This window comes from Schistocerca gregaria, chromosome 1 (assembly GCF_023897955.1).
Source record: "Schistocerca gregaria isolate iqSchGreg1 chromosome 1, iqSchGreg1.2, whole genome shotgun sequence".
Classification (NCBI taxonomy): Eukaryota; Metazoa; Arthropoda; class Insecta; order Orthoptera; family Acrididae; genus Schistocerca; species Schistocerca gregaria.
This window is the reverse complement of record NC_064920.1, coordinates 688,829,638-688,848,354: the sequence shown is the minus strand read 5'-3', so window position 1 is coordinate 688,848,354 and position 18,717 is coordinate 688,829,638. Positions and strand designations below refer to the sequence as shown.

The window sequence follows — 18,717 nt, the reverse complement described above, 5'->3', positions numbered from 1 at the left end:
GCACTGCTCACATGCAGAATTCTTGGCCACCCCCAGTCTTCTTGGTGTACAGAGAAGACCTATACTAATTCAGTTTGTCACTTCTCAACCAACGAATACCTAAAATTCAGTTTGCTAAAGTACAGATGAACATAAACCATTATTAAGTAATATGGATATTATGTTCACATATACATTATTTCTAAGTCCAGAAATAAATCTGCTATTATAAATGTCAAGAAAATAATTTCTGAAGCATTTATATTTTAATATCCATTCAACAACGATGACATGTATATATAATACTACAGAACAGCAACTAAAAGAATGCCTAGCTCTTCACACAATGTAACCCTCACCCACAAGGGTGCTGATGATTTTTCACTAGCAGTCACTCAAACTTTGAATACAGTTTATCATTTGTTTAAAGAGCACTATCTCCAGTGTTAGAACAGTGTAGACTCACATAAGTGAATGTTCTGTCATAGTACTTAAAGTCTATCATTAAAAAAATCACTATAAGAGATTCACTTTAAGCTCATTCAACTGATATTCAGTTTGAATTCATGCTTCAAATGCTTTTCAAAACAATAATACACATTCTGGTATAAAAATTAAATGAAATACATTTTTTCAGTAATTTGATTATTCTGTCTTGTCTCTGTCCTAAGACACAGCATTCTTCTTATTTTCAAATTGTGACAAAAAAATCACTCACTTTTTGTGCTCCATAAGGAACTTTCTTTTTCCAACTTCATCTCCACAGCTGGGCAATAATAGGAAGTGTTGTTTGTTATACCAGAGTCTCTGGATGTTCTTCCATAAAAACTTTTCTAATAATGATTTATCTTCTCTATCATTCAGAAATATTCCATTTGGATTAATGGCCAACAGAACATCTTTGGATTCCAAATTTTTTGCTATCTGTAATAAATAAAATGAGAATAAACCACCTCAAGCTTCCATGGCTCACTATAAATCTATTTCAATTTCACTAGTGATGATTACAATTGTTCTTTTCATGCTTCTTCACACTACCTAAAATGAAATCTCACATGTGTAGCAACATACATTTGTGCTGCCAGATGACAGTGTTCAAGGAGAATGCAACAGTCAAAAACAGTAATTGTAGGAAGTCAGTTATTTTCACATTCCCCAGATCATAAATGCATCTATTTCTACATAAGGAAGGTATACACTGCTCCAGAACTTTCTTCATTGACTTCTAAGGGGGAAAAAAAGAGGAAGAAGAAGAAGTACATCGGTACACATACAATTCAATTCTAAAAATGCTGCATCCATAACAAATGTGTGTGTGTGTGTGTGTGTGTGTGTGTGTGTGTGTGTAATTTTCTAATATGACTTACATTTCTTCATTTAGTGAGCCATTTTTGTCATTTTCTGACTACTTCTCCAGACAAAAAAAGACAGTACTAGCAAGCAAATATTGTAGAAATCTAATGACAGCAGAATATCTCGTAGGAAGGGTAAAGAGAATGGCTGCATCATAGCTGACATCTGTCAGACATATGACACAATTAAAGCATATCTGCTGCAGCTAACTACAAACAATATTAATGATATCTGAGATGCCAATAATGGGTGCTGTACCAAAAGAATGTATAAATCTCTGAATAAACTGAGCATACACACGAAAAAAGTCTTTTCAGCATAACATGAAAAATATTTCCTAACAGTCAAATTAAGAAATTACCAGCCTAGTGATTTTACAAAGGTGTTGTTAACTTTTGTGGTCACAACACTTTGTTCACAAAGGCAGCAGGTAGCGTAGTCACTGTAATATTATACACTTGTTTCATCAAACACAATTTTTAATGCTTTCATGACTATGCTAAATAAGTAGCATAGTTTTGCATACCTTTACACTTGATATTTAAAAATAAGGGTGTACTGTAATTGCAAGTATGCCTAGACATAATACCATCTTTCAATCTGTTACTAATTTTTTTCTTGGAGTTTTTGTAATCAGCTTATTCAGATAATCCCATCTCCTATCTATACTTTCTAAGCCTAAAATGTCTCAAACAATTTCCATCTTTGATCTAGTGATACTTTATCTTCACACTTGCACCTTGCAGTTATTCAAGAATCTGGACCTATCAGCTTTTCTTGCACTTCTTTTCTTATTGAATTGATGAATGGCTTTCCCTTCTGATAAGCTACTTTTCTAATGTTTCTCCTCCATTTCCATTCCTAAATTATTTTGTTTGTTCATTGAAACAAAATCATAAAAGCTGTTACAGCAAAGGATCATGCAAGCTGTCAAAGATATCAGTGTGAAAGGATTGTAACAGCAGTTGTGATGCTATTACACTGGAAATATATGGACTTTGCAGTTACAATGTTCAGACGTCTTCTTTGTATGATGAATCTGTAAGCAGAACAGTTACAATTTTATTTCACAGACAAAACATTACCTAGGACAATGTAGCAGCACTGTAACTTCATTTTCTGACAAAGTGTAGTCATGATAGTATTGGTCTGAATTGTCAATATAGCAAAAGTGGCCTTTATGTACAAAAAAAAACAAAGTGTGAGTTTCTTTTTGCCCTCATGGAGAAAGAATCTCTTAGACATAGTTCACAATGGAAAATGCAAACAATGGTCAGATTTCATTTTTGGATCCCCATGAACTTAGAAAAAATGACAGAACTTTGGGGAAAAAGTCTACAGAAAGCCCACTCACACATACATAACTACACAAAAATATCAAACACCATCTCAAGCAAAAAAGAGGATTAATTAAGACAGTGGTGAGCTGGACTACAAGAATCTGTAAACCATAGTACTTGGAGGAAGAAATGAATCATTTGAGAGTTATTTTCATAAGAAATGCCAGTTTGTAAAAGTAGTCACAGACTGTGCCAGAGTGCTAAGAAGACTGTGAACTGGAACCGTTGTCAAACCTTAGAACTGTTGAACATAGGAAGCTCAATAATAAACTGAATTATCTCACTTGCAGTTGCACTTAGAAATAATATCGAAAGGTATTTTGGTACTTAGTAAAACTGTAAAAATAGGCTTACATTTTTGTTATATTATGCACAGTTTTGGGGAACATTAATCATACCTCTAAGTTAGTTTTCCATAAGATTAATCATCTGTTAATTTGTTTCACTATTTGGGAACTTTTGCAAAAATTAAAAGTGAAATAAGTTTCTAGTTGTTTAGAATTCAAACTGGGTTTTGCCCAAACACTATTTAAGGCATATTCCATCTATGAATTTCTCAAGAAGTGCAGCAGACCATTTTCATGAAAATTTATTATACTTTAATTTTTGACGATACTTGGTTGTAACAGCCAAATAACCACCTACTGTGTGAATGATGAATGTATGGAAAGCAGATGTAGGTCTTAAGTCTGTAAATAGTGGAAGTTTAATTTTAAATCTTGTACATAATTTGACTGTTCTTAACTGAGGATCATTGAAATGAATAATTAACTTTAATTTTTGAGAATACTTGGTGGTAATAGCCAAGTAACTAGCTACTGTGTGAATGATGGATTTAATTAAAGCAGCTGTATTACCGTATTTACTCAAATCTAAGCCACACTTTTTTTTCTGGTTTTTGTAATCCAAAAAACCGCCTGCGGCTTAGAATCGAGTGCAAAGTAAGCAGAAGTTCTGAAAAATGTTGGTAGATGCCGCCACAACTAACTTCTGCCATCGAATATATGTGGCACTACACAGGCATGCTTTGCAGGCATGAAGATAAATACTGGTTCCAAAACCTCTGCGTCAGTAAATAAATTTAAAAAAAAAGGTGGAAGACAAGCTTTTTTCTCCACCTCCAGTTTTGAACACTGCATTTTCATACATTATCCAACGAAGTAAATACAAATTCCGTATTGTTCATCTTCGAATGTAGCAGCATTACAATGTACATCAAAAATCCTACTGGCAAGACTGTTTGGGATGTTTGTCAATTGTGAATTGTTTCCTACCTGTGAGAGAGATGGTTGCTAATAGGAACTTTTATGAATTATGAATCACGCACAGTATTCTCTTCACCATAAGAATAATACGAACATAAACATTTTGCCATGTATTCTTTCATGTTTGCTGCTATCTCATTTAAATCCTGTCTGCCTAATAAACTACGAAACTAGAGTGAGACAACAGCAAACACGGAAGAATATACATATCATGCACATGTTTATATTTGTATTATTCTTATGTCTAATAGTCAGAAATGAAGCACGGCAACTGATTAGATTTTTAAATCTAAGATGACTAATTTCTGTGCAGAATGTAATGTACTAAAGATTTTCAAATGGAGAAAAGTTTTCACTAAACTCTTGTTTAGAACATCTTCTATCATATGCAGTCTATTATTTGGTTCTTGTTGATCATTATCAAAGAAAGCAGCAGTGTAGGTAACAACAAATAGCAGTCTCTTGCCATTGTTTCACTAAAGAGATGATTCCTCTTTTTTTTTTTATTGTAAGCGGCAGCGTGTACAAAAGCAAGCCATGCCGCGACAAACAATGCATGAACAGTACAGTAATGCATTTTCAGTTTAGAGTGACATAAACACCTATAAAAAAGAGAACGGCACTTATCAGATCAAAGAAAAATAAGCAATCAATTCAAAGCAGACGAAGCACGTGAAAAAGGAAGGGTACCCGTATGAATAAGGACAGAGCGCCTGACGCATAGCAATGGCTACCTGGTAAAGCTTAACTGCTAAGCTTACGACTCGAACCAAACTACTGTAGCTGTATCATCATTCATTCAATCTAAATTGTGTCTCATATTACAATGGACCAACTTTGTTTCGATTTGGAGGTGCGGCCTAAAACTTTTCTCTCCCCTAGAATTTTTAGTCTCAAATTTCAGGTGGCTTAGATTCGGGAAAATTTTTTTCCCTTGATTTCGAGTCTCATTTTTCAGGTGTGGCTAAGATTCGAGTGTGGCTTAGATTCGAGTAAATACGGTAAACCTGTAAATATTAGAAGTTTAATTTTAATTCATGTACATAATTTTACTGTATATTGACTGAGGATCATTAAAATTAATGAAACTCAAGTTTTTATAATTACATTTTTGTAATGTGTTTATCTGACATGTTCTACACCCAGGGGGATCCCCTCTTTTGTGGGTCTATGGAATGAATAATTAATTTAATCTCAACTACATTCCTGTCTACACTCTTTGTCAACTGTAATTTATTATTTCAGTTTTATTTAATTGTACAAACAAAAAGTGAGTATGTGTGGACATCCCTAGGTTCCTTACAAGTCTATATATGACAGAAACATTGCCCCCCACCCCACCCCAACCTGCAATGGTAGAACAACTGTCAGTCAGTAAGTGAGAGCGCAGTGTAGAATCCAGTCATCTTATGTAGAAATAAATCCTACAGTGAACTTTATAGTACACCAATAGAACGTAATTTAAAATCTGGGAACTTTGCCACACCAAATACAGGGTGTTTCAAAAAGGACTTTACAATTTTGAAAATTCATATAAATTAATTCAAAGTATCTACTGAGGTGATTGTAATGTCAATTTGTAGGAAAACACATCAAGTTTTGTCTCGCATAGTTCACTAGTGCCAAATCGCACTGTAAGGTGCGCTAGCGGCTGCCTTCACTGGTCCCGAACATGCTAGCTGTGTGTTTTGGCTTGCAGAATTGAAGTCAGTGACAACAGTTTAGAGTACTTGGGATAGAAATTATGCTGAAGATCCTCCTAGTACGCCTACAATTTATGAGTGGCATAAATGTTTTGCAGAAACAGGGTGCTCGGTAAGGTACGGGAAATCAATCAGATCATCCAAGCACACCTGACGACGTTGTTGAGTGAGTGAGACAACGTTTTCTCAACAGTCCTATGAAATAGACCTGGCGTGCATCTCACAAACTGCAAATCCCACTTACGACTGTTTGGCATGTGTTGAGAAACTGTTTGCATCATTTGAAACCATACAGACTGATGATCGTACAAGCATAAAAGACACTGATAAAATCGCTTGCAAGAACTTCTGTGCAGATATGTTAAATCGATTACATCAGGATGAACATTTCTTGGAAAAAAAATCATCTTTTGTGAGGAGTTGACTTTTTACTTAAGTGGCAAGGTTAACACACACAACTGTAGGATTTGGGGCAGTAAAAATCTGCATCAAACACTGTAACTTTGTGATAGCCCTAAACTGAACGTTTTTTGTGCATTGAGCAAGAACAAAGTGTATGGCCCCTTTTTTTGCCATCAATGGGATAGTGTACCTGGATATGTTACAATTTTTGATACCACAGATCGATAAGGATGACCAAGAATGAAATGGTTACTTCATGCAAGATGGTGCACCACCCCACTACCTGGCAGATGCCTGGGATTTTCACAGTGACTACCTTCCACGTCAATGGATTGACTGTGATGGGCCAATTGCATGGCCCCCACGTTCCCCATACCTGACACCACTCGATATTTTTTTATTTTTTATTTTGTATGGGGATTCATCAAGGGTATCATATTTGTACCTCCTGTGCAGGCTTCTCTACCTGAACTTAGAGCAAGAATTTATGCCACCACTGAGCAAGTTACACCTGCAATACTATGAGTTTGGGAAGAAATTGACTTCCGATGGGATGTGTGCAGGATAACCAATGGAAGCCACATACAATATATTTAGTTTAAGGTAAAATAGTTGATAAGTTTCCCTACAAAATAACACTAAACCCAGCTCTATATCTTGTTTCAATAAATTTATATGAAATTTTAAAGTTGTAAAGTGCTTTTTGAAATACCCTTTAAATACCAAAGCCTATAGATTGCTTAAACTAAAAGAAAGTTCACAGACTAGCATATTTGACCTTTTAACAAAATTATGGACTTTGTTGATTGTTGCAATGATGGACAACATGAACAATACAGTTTCAATGTTTGTAATGTGTTATATTATTAGTTGTTGTTTCAAAATTTTAGTTGTTTCTTGAAATGTAATGTAAGCTCATTTATATTCATGATATTGTGATAGATAGAGAAAAGACAAAAGTTTACCTTCATTTCAGTGTATGGGAAATAATCTTAATAAGATGATGTTCCTTCACTCATGACATGTGGGATTTCAAAGATAGCATGTCCATAAAGTTCACAGGCTCGCTTATAGAGGCCACCTGGGTGAGTCGCCTGGTACACTCTGGTGAGCCACCAAAGAAACAGTATTAAGCGATTGCAGACCAGTGCTCCACCTCTTCTGTAACTTACATTAGTGTTGTCCAGTCAATGTGTTCAGTGCTATGCACAACCTGCACTTCATTGTACGAGGGTTGAATGAAAAGTAATGCTTCCATATTTGTTAATTGGGTTTCGATAGGAATATTTTAATAAATCAAAAGTGGAAATAGTCCTTAGAAAGTGTTCTTTAATTACCAATATTCACTTTACCACATAATCATTAGCCAATTGAATACATTTCTGCCAATGATGAACAAGTTTTCTGAAGCCGTCACGAAAGAAATCAATACTCTGTTTCCACAACCACAGTCTCACAGTTCTCTCAACATCTTCAACAGAATAATAATGTCCCCACAGATCGTCTTTCATTATTGGGAATAGATGGAAGTCAGACAGTGCTAAATCTGCACTATATGGAGTTCTGCTGTGGTGGAACGTGAAGTGTGTGGTTTGGTATTGCCATGCTGCAGGAAAACATTTCCCTTTTCCTTTCAGACCCTTGTTAGCCATTGACTGTGCTTGCAATTTCTCTCTGAGTGATACGACAAACATCCCGAATCAATCTGTCAACATTTTGCCTGTGAAACTTGGTGGCTGCTGTCACAGGATGTCCAACTCTTTGTTTGTCATGCAGGTCAGATGTTCTCACCTCAACATCTTTAAACTTACTTGGCCAGCAATGCACAGTACTCACATCAACACAGTCACCATAAGCTGCTTTCATTCTCTGATGAATCACCTTTGGGGTGGCACCTTCTGCTGTCAAGAATTCAATGACTGCATGATGCTTAAATCACACTGACTGACCATCTGCACAAGGTTCCATACTTTACACTGTAACAACACAACCGTTCAATGCTAAGGCTTCCCGCCAACTGGAGCTGTAGAGAAGAGGCTACGCAAGAAGCCAGTACCTGCCAAATACCAATGCTGCCACCTGTTGAACAGTTACGAAAGTGGAGGCATTACTTTTCAGTCAATCCTCGTATCTTACATGTTGCTCTCTAAAGTACTATGTTCCATAAATCATGTTCGTTCTTGCCATAGCAAACTTGGCAACAAGTGAGGGTTACTTTTTCTACACTTGTTAGTGTCAGTGCTAAGTCACCCGGCAAATATCTCAATGGAAGAAATACTGCAACATATTATCGCCCAGCAGCAAGCTTTTGCAAAACAACAGCAGGCTCTCTCATCACTGCTCTCAATCAACTGGGAGCTGTGTGTTTGCAGCATGTTATTCTCCTGTCAATGCAGTCATCGCCCTTTCTGGCATATGATGAATCAGCTAAAGATTGAGATTCCTATGAGACATGGTTACACCAACATCTCCAGGTTTTTCATGTGGATGATGCAAACTGCTGAAGGGTTTTTTTTTTTTTTTTCTTTGCTGGCTTTTGCCAAGCATTTATCAGTTGTTGTGCCAACTTGTGCCTTTTCAAGAACCAGCCAGCTTATCAACTGATGAGATGTGTAAGCTTCTCTCCACCTTTTACTGTGACAGAACACATGTCATTGCAGCATGTGTAGAATTTTACCATTGACAAAAATACCCAAACCAATCGTACAAAGTTGGGGTGCAGAATCACATGGATTGAGTCATCATTGTAAATTTGTCACTAATGCTGATCACATGGTGTGTGATGTTATTATTCTTCAGGCCCATGATAAGGAACTCTGTGAAAAGCACTTGAATATGAAAATTCGACACAATATAGCACAGCCCTTTGAAGTGTGCTGGGCCACAGAAGATACTGATTCATGTAACACAAGCATGCTATGTGCCCTAAGCATTGAGCTGTTTGCAACAAGTGTTGAAAGAAAGTCCACACAGCATCAGTGTGTCATTGCTCTTCATACATGGCACACACAGTAGTACTGATGGACATAAACTGTCTCCTTTCAATAACTGTCTCCATGAACAAATTGTTTATTGACCTGTGTGTGTTTAATATATAGGTAAAAGTGCAAGTGGATGCAAGAGCTGAGCTGTGTAAACCACAAAACCTATGTGGGCGTGGGCTCTCTTCCCTTCACGCAGGTTTCGAGGAAGTTGATTAGCCACCATAAACAGCAGATTCTCATCCTAGATCTGTTCTCCATTCCTGTCTGTTACAAATCTTCTATTCACCCTCTCACCGTCCTTCTGTGGATCATTCCCACACTACTGACATGTCCGGGTTGGATATGTTTACTGCTTTCAGTTTCTGCATTGGCAGTGAGGTAAATTTATTATCACATTAAGTTCCGTATCAGCAACTGGAGTCCCTCTGCTCTGAGTTTTCATCTTTATTTTCCCCCAGGCTCAATTATACTACTGGTTTTCAGGTCCATATTACCATGAAAGAGACTGCCACCTTTGTTTTCTTTGGGAACAGCAAGTGGCTGACACACTGCATGACTCTCAAGGCTGAACTAGACCATTTGAGGTTGCTCGATGCCATTCGGCCTATTTCTTCCAGTGAATGTGCTACACTACTGGTCGTTGTTAAGAAGTCGAAAGGTAAACTTCACCTCTGCAGTGGCTTCAGTGTCACAATTAATGCACAGTCTTTGATAGATACATACACTTTGCGCCATCCTGATGAGTTCCTTACAAGATTATCAGGCAGCCACTTCTTTTTCTGAGATTGATTTGTCAGAACTGTATCTCCAGCTCCCCCTGGATGAGGCCATTAGGTGCCTTCTTCAGCCTATACCAATATCAATGCTTGCCTATTGGCATTAGTAGTGCACCCGCTATTTTTCAGTATGTTTTAGAACAACTGACAGCCTCTGTGCTTGGCTCCATCAATTGTGTTGATGATACCATTGTTTGGGGTTCTTACATTGAAGATCACCTTAGAAATCTCTGATCATTGTTTTCTGTTTTGCAGTCTGTGTGACTCAAGTGCAATCTTGCCAAATTTCAATTTTTTGCAGCCATCAATTGAGTACTTAGGTTTTCAGGTTTCTCACAGAGTGGTCAAGCCATTGCATCACCATTTTGATGCAATTGCGGCTTTGCCAATACTACCATAACTTGTTACTAGATGCATCCACTGTTGCTCAGCCACTTCATGCGCTTTTGCATAAAAATGCACCTTTTCTCTGGTCCCCAGCTTGTGACCAAGTGTTTGCTTTGCTTAAATCTAAGCTTCAATCTGCCCTGTGACTGGCCGCTTTTCATCCACGTGAGCATGTTGGCTACCAATGCCTCTCAGCATGGTCTAGGCACACAAATACCTGGACGGGCCTGAACGACCCACTGCTTATGGTTCTAAGACTTTTAACTCCTGCTCAGCAGCGGTACTCTCAGATTGAAAAGGAGGCTTTATCAACTGTTACTGTTCTTAAGGAATATCACATCTTCTTGTATGATTCAACATTCCATTAAATCAAGGACCACCTTTAACCATTCGGCTTTCATGCTAGACAAGGCAGCACTTCATTTGCAGCAGTGGGTTCTCTTCCTCTCCTGTTATCATTATCCACCGATAGCACACACACTGATGCCATATCTCGCCTTTTGATAAGGTCAGACCCAGTGTTCAATCAGGATGAGTTGCTTTGTTTCTATTTAGATACTGAGAACCAGAATGTGGTCAGTGATTTTTCCCATCACTAGCTCCATGATAGTATCGGCCATCGCCACGGATCCTGTACTTAGTTGGGTCCTCTCTTTTGTGCAGCATGGCTGGCCCCACCACCACCTGTTCGTGTTTGATGGGGTGCTTTTGTTGGCTATAAAGGGCACTGCTCCCCGGGTTGTGATTCCCATTTCCTTACATTGTAATGTACTGAGGCTTCTGCATGTCGGTCATTCGGAAATCTCTCTCACCAAAGCTTTGGCCCATCCACATGTGTAGTGGCTGGGCATACATGGTGACTTTAAATGTCTTATTGCTGCCTGCACTCACTGTGTACTGCAACAGGCAGTCCTGTGGGTGTCTTCTTTCCACTAGCCAACACCACAGCACCCATGGGAGTTTCTACATGTCAATTTTGCTTGGCCCTTCCTAAATCAGTGTTGGCTTATTGTAGTGGACATCTATTCCTAGTCTCCCTACAATGCACATTGTCTGTCCACGTGCATGGCGGCCACTATTTCAGCCCTGTCTACAATTTTTGTAATTGAGCAACTTCCATAAATATCGTGGTTACTGACTACAGCGCCCAGGTCATTTCTTGAGAATTTGCATCTTTTTGTTAGGCTAGTGCTGTTCGTCATCTCACAGCTCCCCCAGTTCATCCTCAATCTAATGGTTCAAACGTTTAAAACTCAGATGCAGAAGTATCTGGCAGAGCCCCTGAAGCTGCTTTAGACTGTTTTTTGAACAACTGCTGCATCTGGCGCCGCATTCGCCAGTGTTGCTGACTCCGCAACTATTCCAGCTGGGTGTGCCTGCCTAGGCTCGTGATTTCAGCCAGCGAATGAACTGGGATCCTACTGTCATTGAGCATCACCAAGGCCAGTGCCTGTGCATCGTCCGCACTCCTGACAGGCGGACATCCCATCATTTTGACAGCTGAGGCCACACACAATGGGGGCTGTTCCGGAGGACCCACCATCACCCCCACCGCCACCAATGCCTGTTCCTGTCACAGACAGTACCGTTTGCATCACAGCAGGGCCAACTGCCTGGCAGATTGCTGTCTGGGGTACCTGCCTCCGCCCCCATTCCTTGACTGCCATCACCAGTGTAGCCCCCACTGCACCTGACACTGCAGCCACTGCCATTCCTAGGTCCTGTGTGGCCATCATCTCTGATGCCCCTGCTGAAGCCTCCAGCACTGACTATGAACAAGTACATCACTATGGTGATGCCATCACTAGTTCTATTTTTTTATGTACCAAAGTCTTTTTTCTGCACCAAAGCATTTTTTCTGTTCCATATACTTTTCCGTGCCTTGTGTTTTAATGCATATATGTAGTTTTCCTACTCCATAGAAGAGAGGACTGACGTACCTTCACTCATGACATGCACTATTTCAGAAATGTGCATCCATACAGTTCACAGGCCTGCTTATAGAGACCACGTCAGTTGGCCCCCTGGCATGCTCTGGTGAGCCACCAAAGAAACAGTACTGTTTAAGCGATAGCAAATGAGTGCTATTCTGTAACCTATATTATTGTTGTCCAATGCTACACACAACTATAGTTCACTGTATATTACATTCTGCTCTATAAAGTACTACGGTCTGCAAATTGTGTTTGTTCGTACTTTAGCATATAGATACAGTGAAGAGTTATGGTTAATGGGAACTACCATATAATGCAATTTTTTTAAGTTAATACATTTTCTGTAGTTTTATACTACATTATAACATGGTAGGAGGTAATTCATTCATTCATTCATTCATTTATACATACTGTTCCATCAATACCACGCAGAAGAAAGGCCTTCAGGGAAGTGGAATGAATCAAGTTATACATGAACAGGCAGAAGCAACCATTGGAGGCTACTTGTGCAATGTATACTAACAAAAAATATGACCTGAACTAATCTAATCAAACTTATAATTATGATCATTACTCCTAGATTACTTTATAAATGTATGTTAGGAGAAACACAACTGTCTTGAAAAAAGGCACACTCTTTTTTCTATGTTATTCATCTGCTGTTGTTATCTAATATTTCAAACGAAGAATTTTTTACACAGACCAATATTAACTGTCTATATACTGGAAAAATTGGGATATTAGAGTTATGCAGAATTCACATACCAATCCAGGTAAGAATGTCTAATTAGGTAATGTCCTCTTACTGTTGTACTAAAAACCCAAAAGCAAATTATTGAAATATCATATTTATAAAAATTAAGTTTCTTCAAATAACTTACTGCCACAGCATGAAAAAAATGAGATCCATAGTGAGGCATTGACTGAGACAGTCCTATGAAAAGCTCTTCTGCCCGGCCTGGATCGAGACCATGCCTTCGTTTATGTGCTTCTTGAAGCTGAGTGCGTATGCATGCTCCTTCCTCTTCATCCTCAAATAAGGCTTCTGGAAGGTAATGTTCAACAAGGAAATAGTCTCCTGTGCCATGTTCCTGGAAACAAAAGGGTTATAGCTATTAAAAGTCAGATGTGATAAGAGTTCTCTTTCTTGAGTCAGACACTCTTATCACATTTTGATAAGCTACTGTTCCCTAACAATGAGAATTATAAAAATATATCAGATGCAAACAGATGCAGAAAATAACATGATTTTAACATTTAAGCCTCTGTCAACGAAAGACATTAAAATAATTAAACACCTTGGAACCAATTTCTGGATTTGTATAGTAATTTTTTTTAAAAAAATCTTATGTTTCAAAATTTAGCACAGAAAATTTTGAAATTGACAAAACTGTACTTGGAAACATATTTACACAAGTTCTTTACCTTCATGTCACATATGAAATTATTTGTGTTAATCCTTTTCTATTGTAATTAACACATAACATACATTCCAACAATACTTTAACTTGCTTACATTATTGTAAGATTATTTAAGCACATGTGGCTGCAGCTGCAAAGGATATTGTGGTTCAGTTTTATTCAGTTCAGGCCAGATCTATTTCAGTATTTGGTGAGTCCATTTTCAATGTTTGTTAATGAAAAATTATGAAGTTACGAGAGGTGTTCAATAAATAATACAACACTTTTTTTCTCAGCCAATTTCAGTTGCAAAAATGTGGAATTAGCTGTGGGGCATCATGGAATACTCCCACAACAGCCCCTGTAATTTCGTGTTGGCAACACTATAGCCTTCAGAATGGCATCTGTAACGGAGATGTGTTCTAAGCACAGAGCTGTCATTGAGTTTCTTTTGGTGGAAACCCAGAGCATCACACATATTCGTAGGTGCTGGCAGAATGTCTATGGAGACCTGGCAATGAACAAAAGCATGGTGAGTTTTTGGATAATGTGTCTAACATCACTGCAACAAGGTCGCGCAAACCTGTCCGATCTCCCACATGCCGACTGGCCACACACAGCTGTTACTCCTGCAGTGTTGGAACATGTGAACACTCATTCAAGGCGATCAATGGATCACAATCAAACACCTCACTGTTGAAATGGACATCTCTGTTGGTAGTTCTGACACACTTGTCCACCATTAGGGGTACTCAAAGATGTGTTCCTGCTGGGTTCTTGTAGCCTAACAAAAGACTATAAAGAACAACGAAGGACCACTTATGCAGCACTGCTTGCATGTTTACAAGGCTGATCATGACAATTTCTTGTTGAACATTATCACAGGCAATGAAACATGGGTTCATCACTTCGAACTGGAAAAAAAAAAAAAACAGCAACAAATAGAATCTGCAGTGCCACCTCTCCTCCAAAGACAAAGTTCAAAGCCACACACTAAGCTGGTAAAGTCATGGTGAAGGTCTTCTGGGACTCTGAAGGGGTTTTTCTGTTGGCTGTCCTCCTGTGTGGTGCACCAATCAACCCTGAAGTGTGTTGCACTACCCTCAGATAACTGTACCGTGTTCTTCACCACAAAAATGTTCCATGGCAAGTCTGAGAATCTGAGTGGTGCTCACAAAATTTCATTGGACTGTTCTTTCTCATCCACCCTACAGCCCATATATCACACCTTCCGACTTACATCTGCCTGGCCTAATGGAGAATGTGTTCTGTGTAAAGCAGTATGTGGATGATTGGTTATTCATGCAGAGAGACATTGACTCCAATGTCAACCATCATAGTGATACAATACAGGCATACCGGCCCTCCCAGTAATGTGGCAAAAGTCCATCACATTGAAAGGAGATTATGTTGAAAAAGAGTGGGGAATAATATGGCGTATTGGAACCCTGAATAAAGCTAGCTTATTTTGAGAAAAAAATGTGTTGCATAACTTATTGAATGCCCCTCATACAAATAAATAACAATAGTTGAGAAAGAGTAATGGTTCTTGTAAAGTCATTTATTAAGTTCTAAGAATGTAAGACGAGAGCCACTTCTATACTTTCAGCAACGAAAGAATACAATGTATTAAACAGATTATCAATTACACCTCCAGCTGAGTAGATTAAGAGTTAATACTTCAATGAAATGTTTCCTGTTCTAAGGAAATTCATCTGATTAGCTGCAAGTACTTGTAAATCTATGTTGAATACAAAGCAAAACACAAAATCCGAATTATGAAACGATTATTGGAACTGCACACAAACCTACAACTTCTACCTTAATTCAGTTACTGTACTGACTTCCATTTTAGTACAACTGTGTCACCAAGAAAACATTACAAACTGTGAACAATCATTGAAACTTATTGGAAGGTCATTTATGTAGATTAAACTAATAACAGGTCTAGTACTGAATCTGATGTGATTTCGTTTTGCTGATTTCTGTATTTAGTTTTGTTTATTTGGTGCTGGTTGTTCTTGGGATCCTCTTATTTCTGACACGAAAGTAATACTTCATCCATGCAAGAGTGATATTACATATATCAACAGGCTTGGCAATGTCACAAATTTTGCCAACAGTGGGCTACATATGAATTTCATTACAAAGAATCCTTTCAAAATGGCAAATAAAGTCAATTATCAAGTTTTGCCCAGAAAAAATAAGGAAGTTTCATAATGAAGCCCACTTTCTGAGTCAATATTTGATTTTTAAAGACTAGGAGCTATACAAGTATTTTAATTGGAAGTGAGATGCTTATTTCCATTTTCTGGATGTTGCTGTAGCAGAGTCAAATCTACGAAGAAAAATACCTTAAGCCATTGACTGACATAAAGATAATTCAAGAAGTAACTGAAGTTTGAATACTCTGGTTGAAACATGATGATAGCAAGAATAATGAATTTTCTACAGCCAAATGATCTAATCTCCTTAATGATTGTGTAATGACAATATCATAAAAACGATAGTTGCTGCACACTATATGGTGGAAATGCTGAGTCACAGATAGGCACAACAAACAGACTTCTGACCAAATAGGCCATCATTAGAGTTAGACATCATATTTTTGTGGGTGTGTGTGATTTTGTTGTCCGATTCTGATGAAGGCCTGTTTGGCCTAAGGCTATGTTTGACAGTCTTTTTGTTGGACCTATCTGCAGCCCAACATCTCTGCTATATGTTGGGTAGCAAGTACCCTTTTCGTAATATTGTCGTTATTCCATCCTGAATTTTCCTTAATTGTAGTATTTTTTAATGTCTGTAATGACTGTGCAAAATGTCCACCAGATTGTGTCTAATACATCTGTCTGTTGCCATTGTTAGTAAGTAATCAATGCATCTGGCTTAAAATGATTTCAATGCATTATTATTTTTGGTGCACCTAATATCTACGAACTCACTTCCTTCATATTCCCATTTTATTCATTTCTACATAGTACGGCAATGTTCCAGATTGTATTTTCTCTTTTTTTAACTTTTTATTTTTGAGCATAGTACTCAAAGTCTTAATTTTTTTTACTATAAATCAGACTTCCATTAAAAGAGTTTTAATTTTTGAGTACAATCTATCTTCTGAACCAGGAAATGTCTCTCTTCCCCAAACAAGATACTTATTGGTATTGTCCACCTCTTTTCCCTGCTTCGAATACCCTTTTACCCATCTTTCTCTCTAAATTTCTAAGCTGCATTATTCACAAATCTTAAACAACTGAACCACAACAAGACACACTCACTGCAAAAATATCAGATATATTTAAGCTCTTGTTGTGTGCTGATCTAAAACCACATAAAATGTACATCAGGTAACAGACATAAATAGGGTCGCAGATAGGCACAACAAAATGTTCTCACAATTATGGCTTTCGCAACCATTAAGGCCTTCATCAACAATAGACTCTCTCTCTCTCTCAAGCAAATGCAACTCTCACACACGACTGCAGTCTCAGGCAACTGAAACCACACTGGCAGTGTGGTTTCAGACTGTAGTCATGTGTGTGAATTGCGTTTGCATGCACGCGAGTGTGTGTGTGTGTGTGTGTGTGTGTGTGTGTGTGTGTGTGTGTGTTGTTGACGAAGGCCTTTTTGTAGCACCTATCTGTGACTCAGCATCTCTGCTATATGGTGAGTAGCAACTTTCCTTCTCATAATACTGTTACATTCCATCCTGGATTTTCCATTGTTTGATAGAAATAAATAGGGGGAAGAAATAGGGAAAAAACAGGCCCACAAGGCAACAATATAATCAACTGCAACAAACTTATGGTTCAGAGAATGAATTGTAAATGAGTATCAAGAACCACAAATGGAAACGTCTATGGCTAAATTAGAGAACAAAAGGAGACAAGCAGTCACTTTCAAAATGTGTACACTCTCAAATCACTGGCTTCAAGATTACACAGCATTGTCCAAGTTCTCAAACTTATTTTGTTTTTTAATCTCGTCAATTTGATGACTGTTCAGATTATAAAACTTAACAAGAGCAACAGAAAAAGCATTCTATGTGGGGATTTTAACACTGACTTTCTAAAACCAATAGCAATCATAGAAAATTAGAAATATTGATGTCTTGTCTCGTCTTATCTTACACTCAATGATTTCATTCTCAACAGAGGTAAATGACTGTAGCAAGACTGCTATTGACAGTGTTTCTCTGGACCCCACATAATAATATAAGTAAAAATGTGGACTATCTGATTTTGATGGTCAAATGGTGATCTTAAAACTTGGCAACAGGAAAACAGTTAATGTACACACTCATGTTACGCATATTATAATAATAAACAATGAACCCATGAATATGTTTAGAAATGGTCTACAACAGAAACTATGAGAAAAAGTCTACCATGAAGACACTATGGATACCTAATGTAACTAATTTTTAAACCTATTTCTCAAACACTTTATATCCAGGTTCCACCAAATACAAACCAAAACTAAATCAGATGTAGGTAGGTAGAAAGACTGGATAACGTTTGGGATTAGAATATCATGTACTAGAAAAAGGGATATCTACCTATAACAGACAAATAGTACACACAAAGCAGTGAAAATACACTACATGAGAAACTGTAAAATCTTAATCTGTGTAATCAGAAAGGCCAAAAACATGCATAACGTACAGTATGAAAACTCCCACACTGAGGCATCAAAGAATCTAACAGTTGCCCTAACAGGTGCAAGTAAATCAATAAAATCAGAATTAAGAACAGTGTTCCCCGAGATGAATTCATTGTTCTCTAATCTAGCCATAGACTTTTGCATTTGCATGGGTCACAGGAAACAGTCTGTCATTAACCTTATCAAAAACATATTTAATGCTGTTTCAGACAGCAAATAAGAAGCTACAAGCTTTTGAGATAGGTATCTGTGATCAGAATAAATGAATTTCTAGAGCTATAAGTTTAGTACAAAATTTTTATGAACTTCCAGCATACTGAAGTAGCTTGGGTCAGACACTTCTGTAAATCAACAGAACGAAAAACCAGTTGTGATAAAGAAACCTGGGATCTTTTTACTTCCTTTCTTGTTTCGCCATCTGCCTCCTTAAATTCATTATTTTCAATTTTTGACTAATTATCATTAACATACATGAGTATAATCTGCATTTTCATAAAAGAGAAAGGTAGGCCCTCAGTCTTAAGGAATAGCACC

The 18,717-nt window shown here is 37.7% G+C and overlaps 1 protein-coding gene across 2 annotated transcripts in view; it reads right to left on the bottom strand.

Annotated features, from left to right (window-relative positions):
- Nucleotides 1-18,717, bottom strand: part of LOC126364588 (tyrosine-protein phosphatase non-receptor type 13-like) — a 400,236-nt gene that overhangs the window by 32,340 nt on the left and 349,179 nt on the right. For both annotated transcript variants that reach the window (XM_050008068.1, XM_050008069.1), the window contains exons 8-9: nucleotides 13,005-13,214; nucleotides 698-903 (exon numbers count right to left, since the gene is read on the bottom strand). In XM_050008068.1, coding sequence (XP_049864025.1) covers nucleotides 698-903; nucleotides 13,005-13,214 — 416 coding nt within the window. The remainder of the gene's footprint in view (nucleotides 1-697; nucleotides 904-13,004; nucleotides 13,215-18,717) is intronic.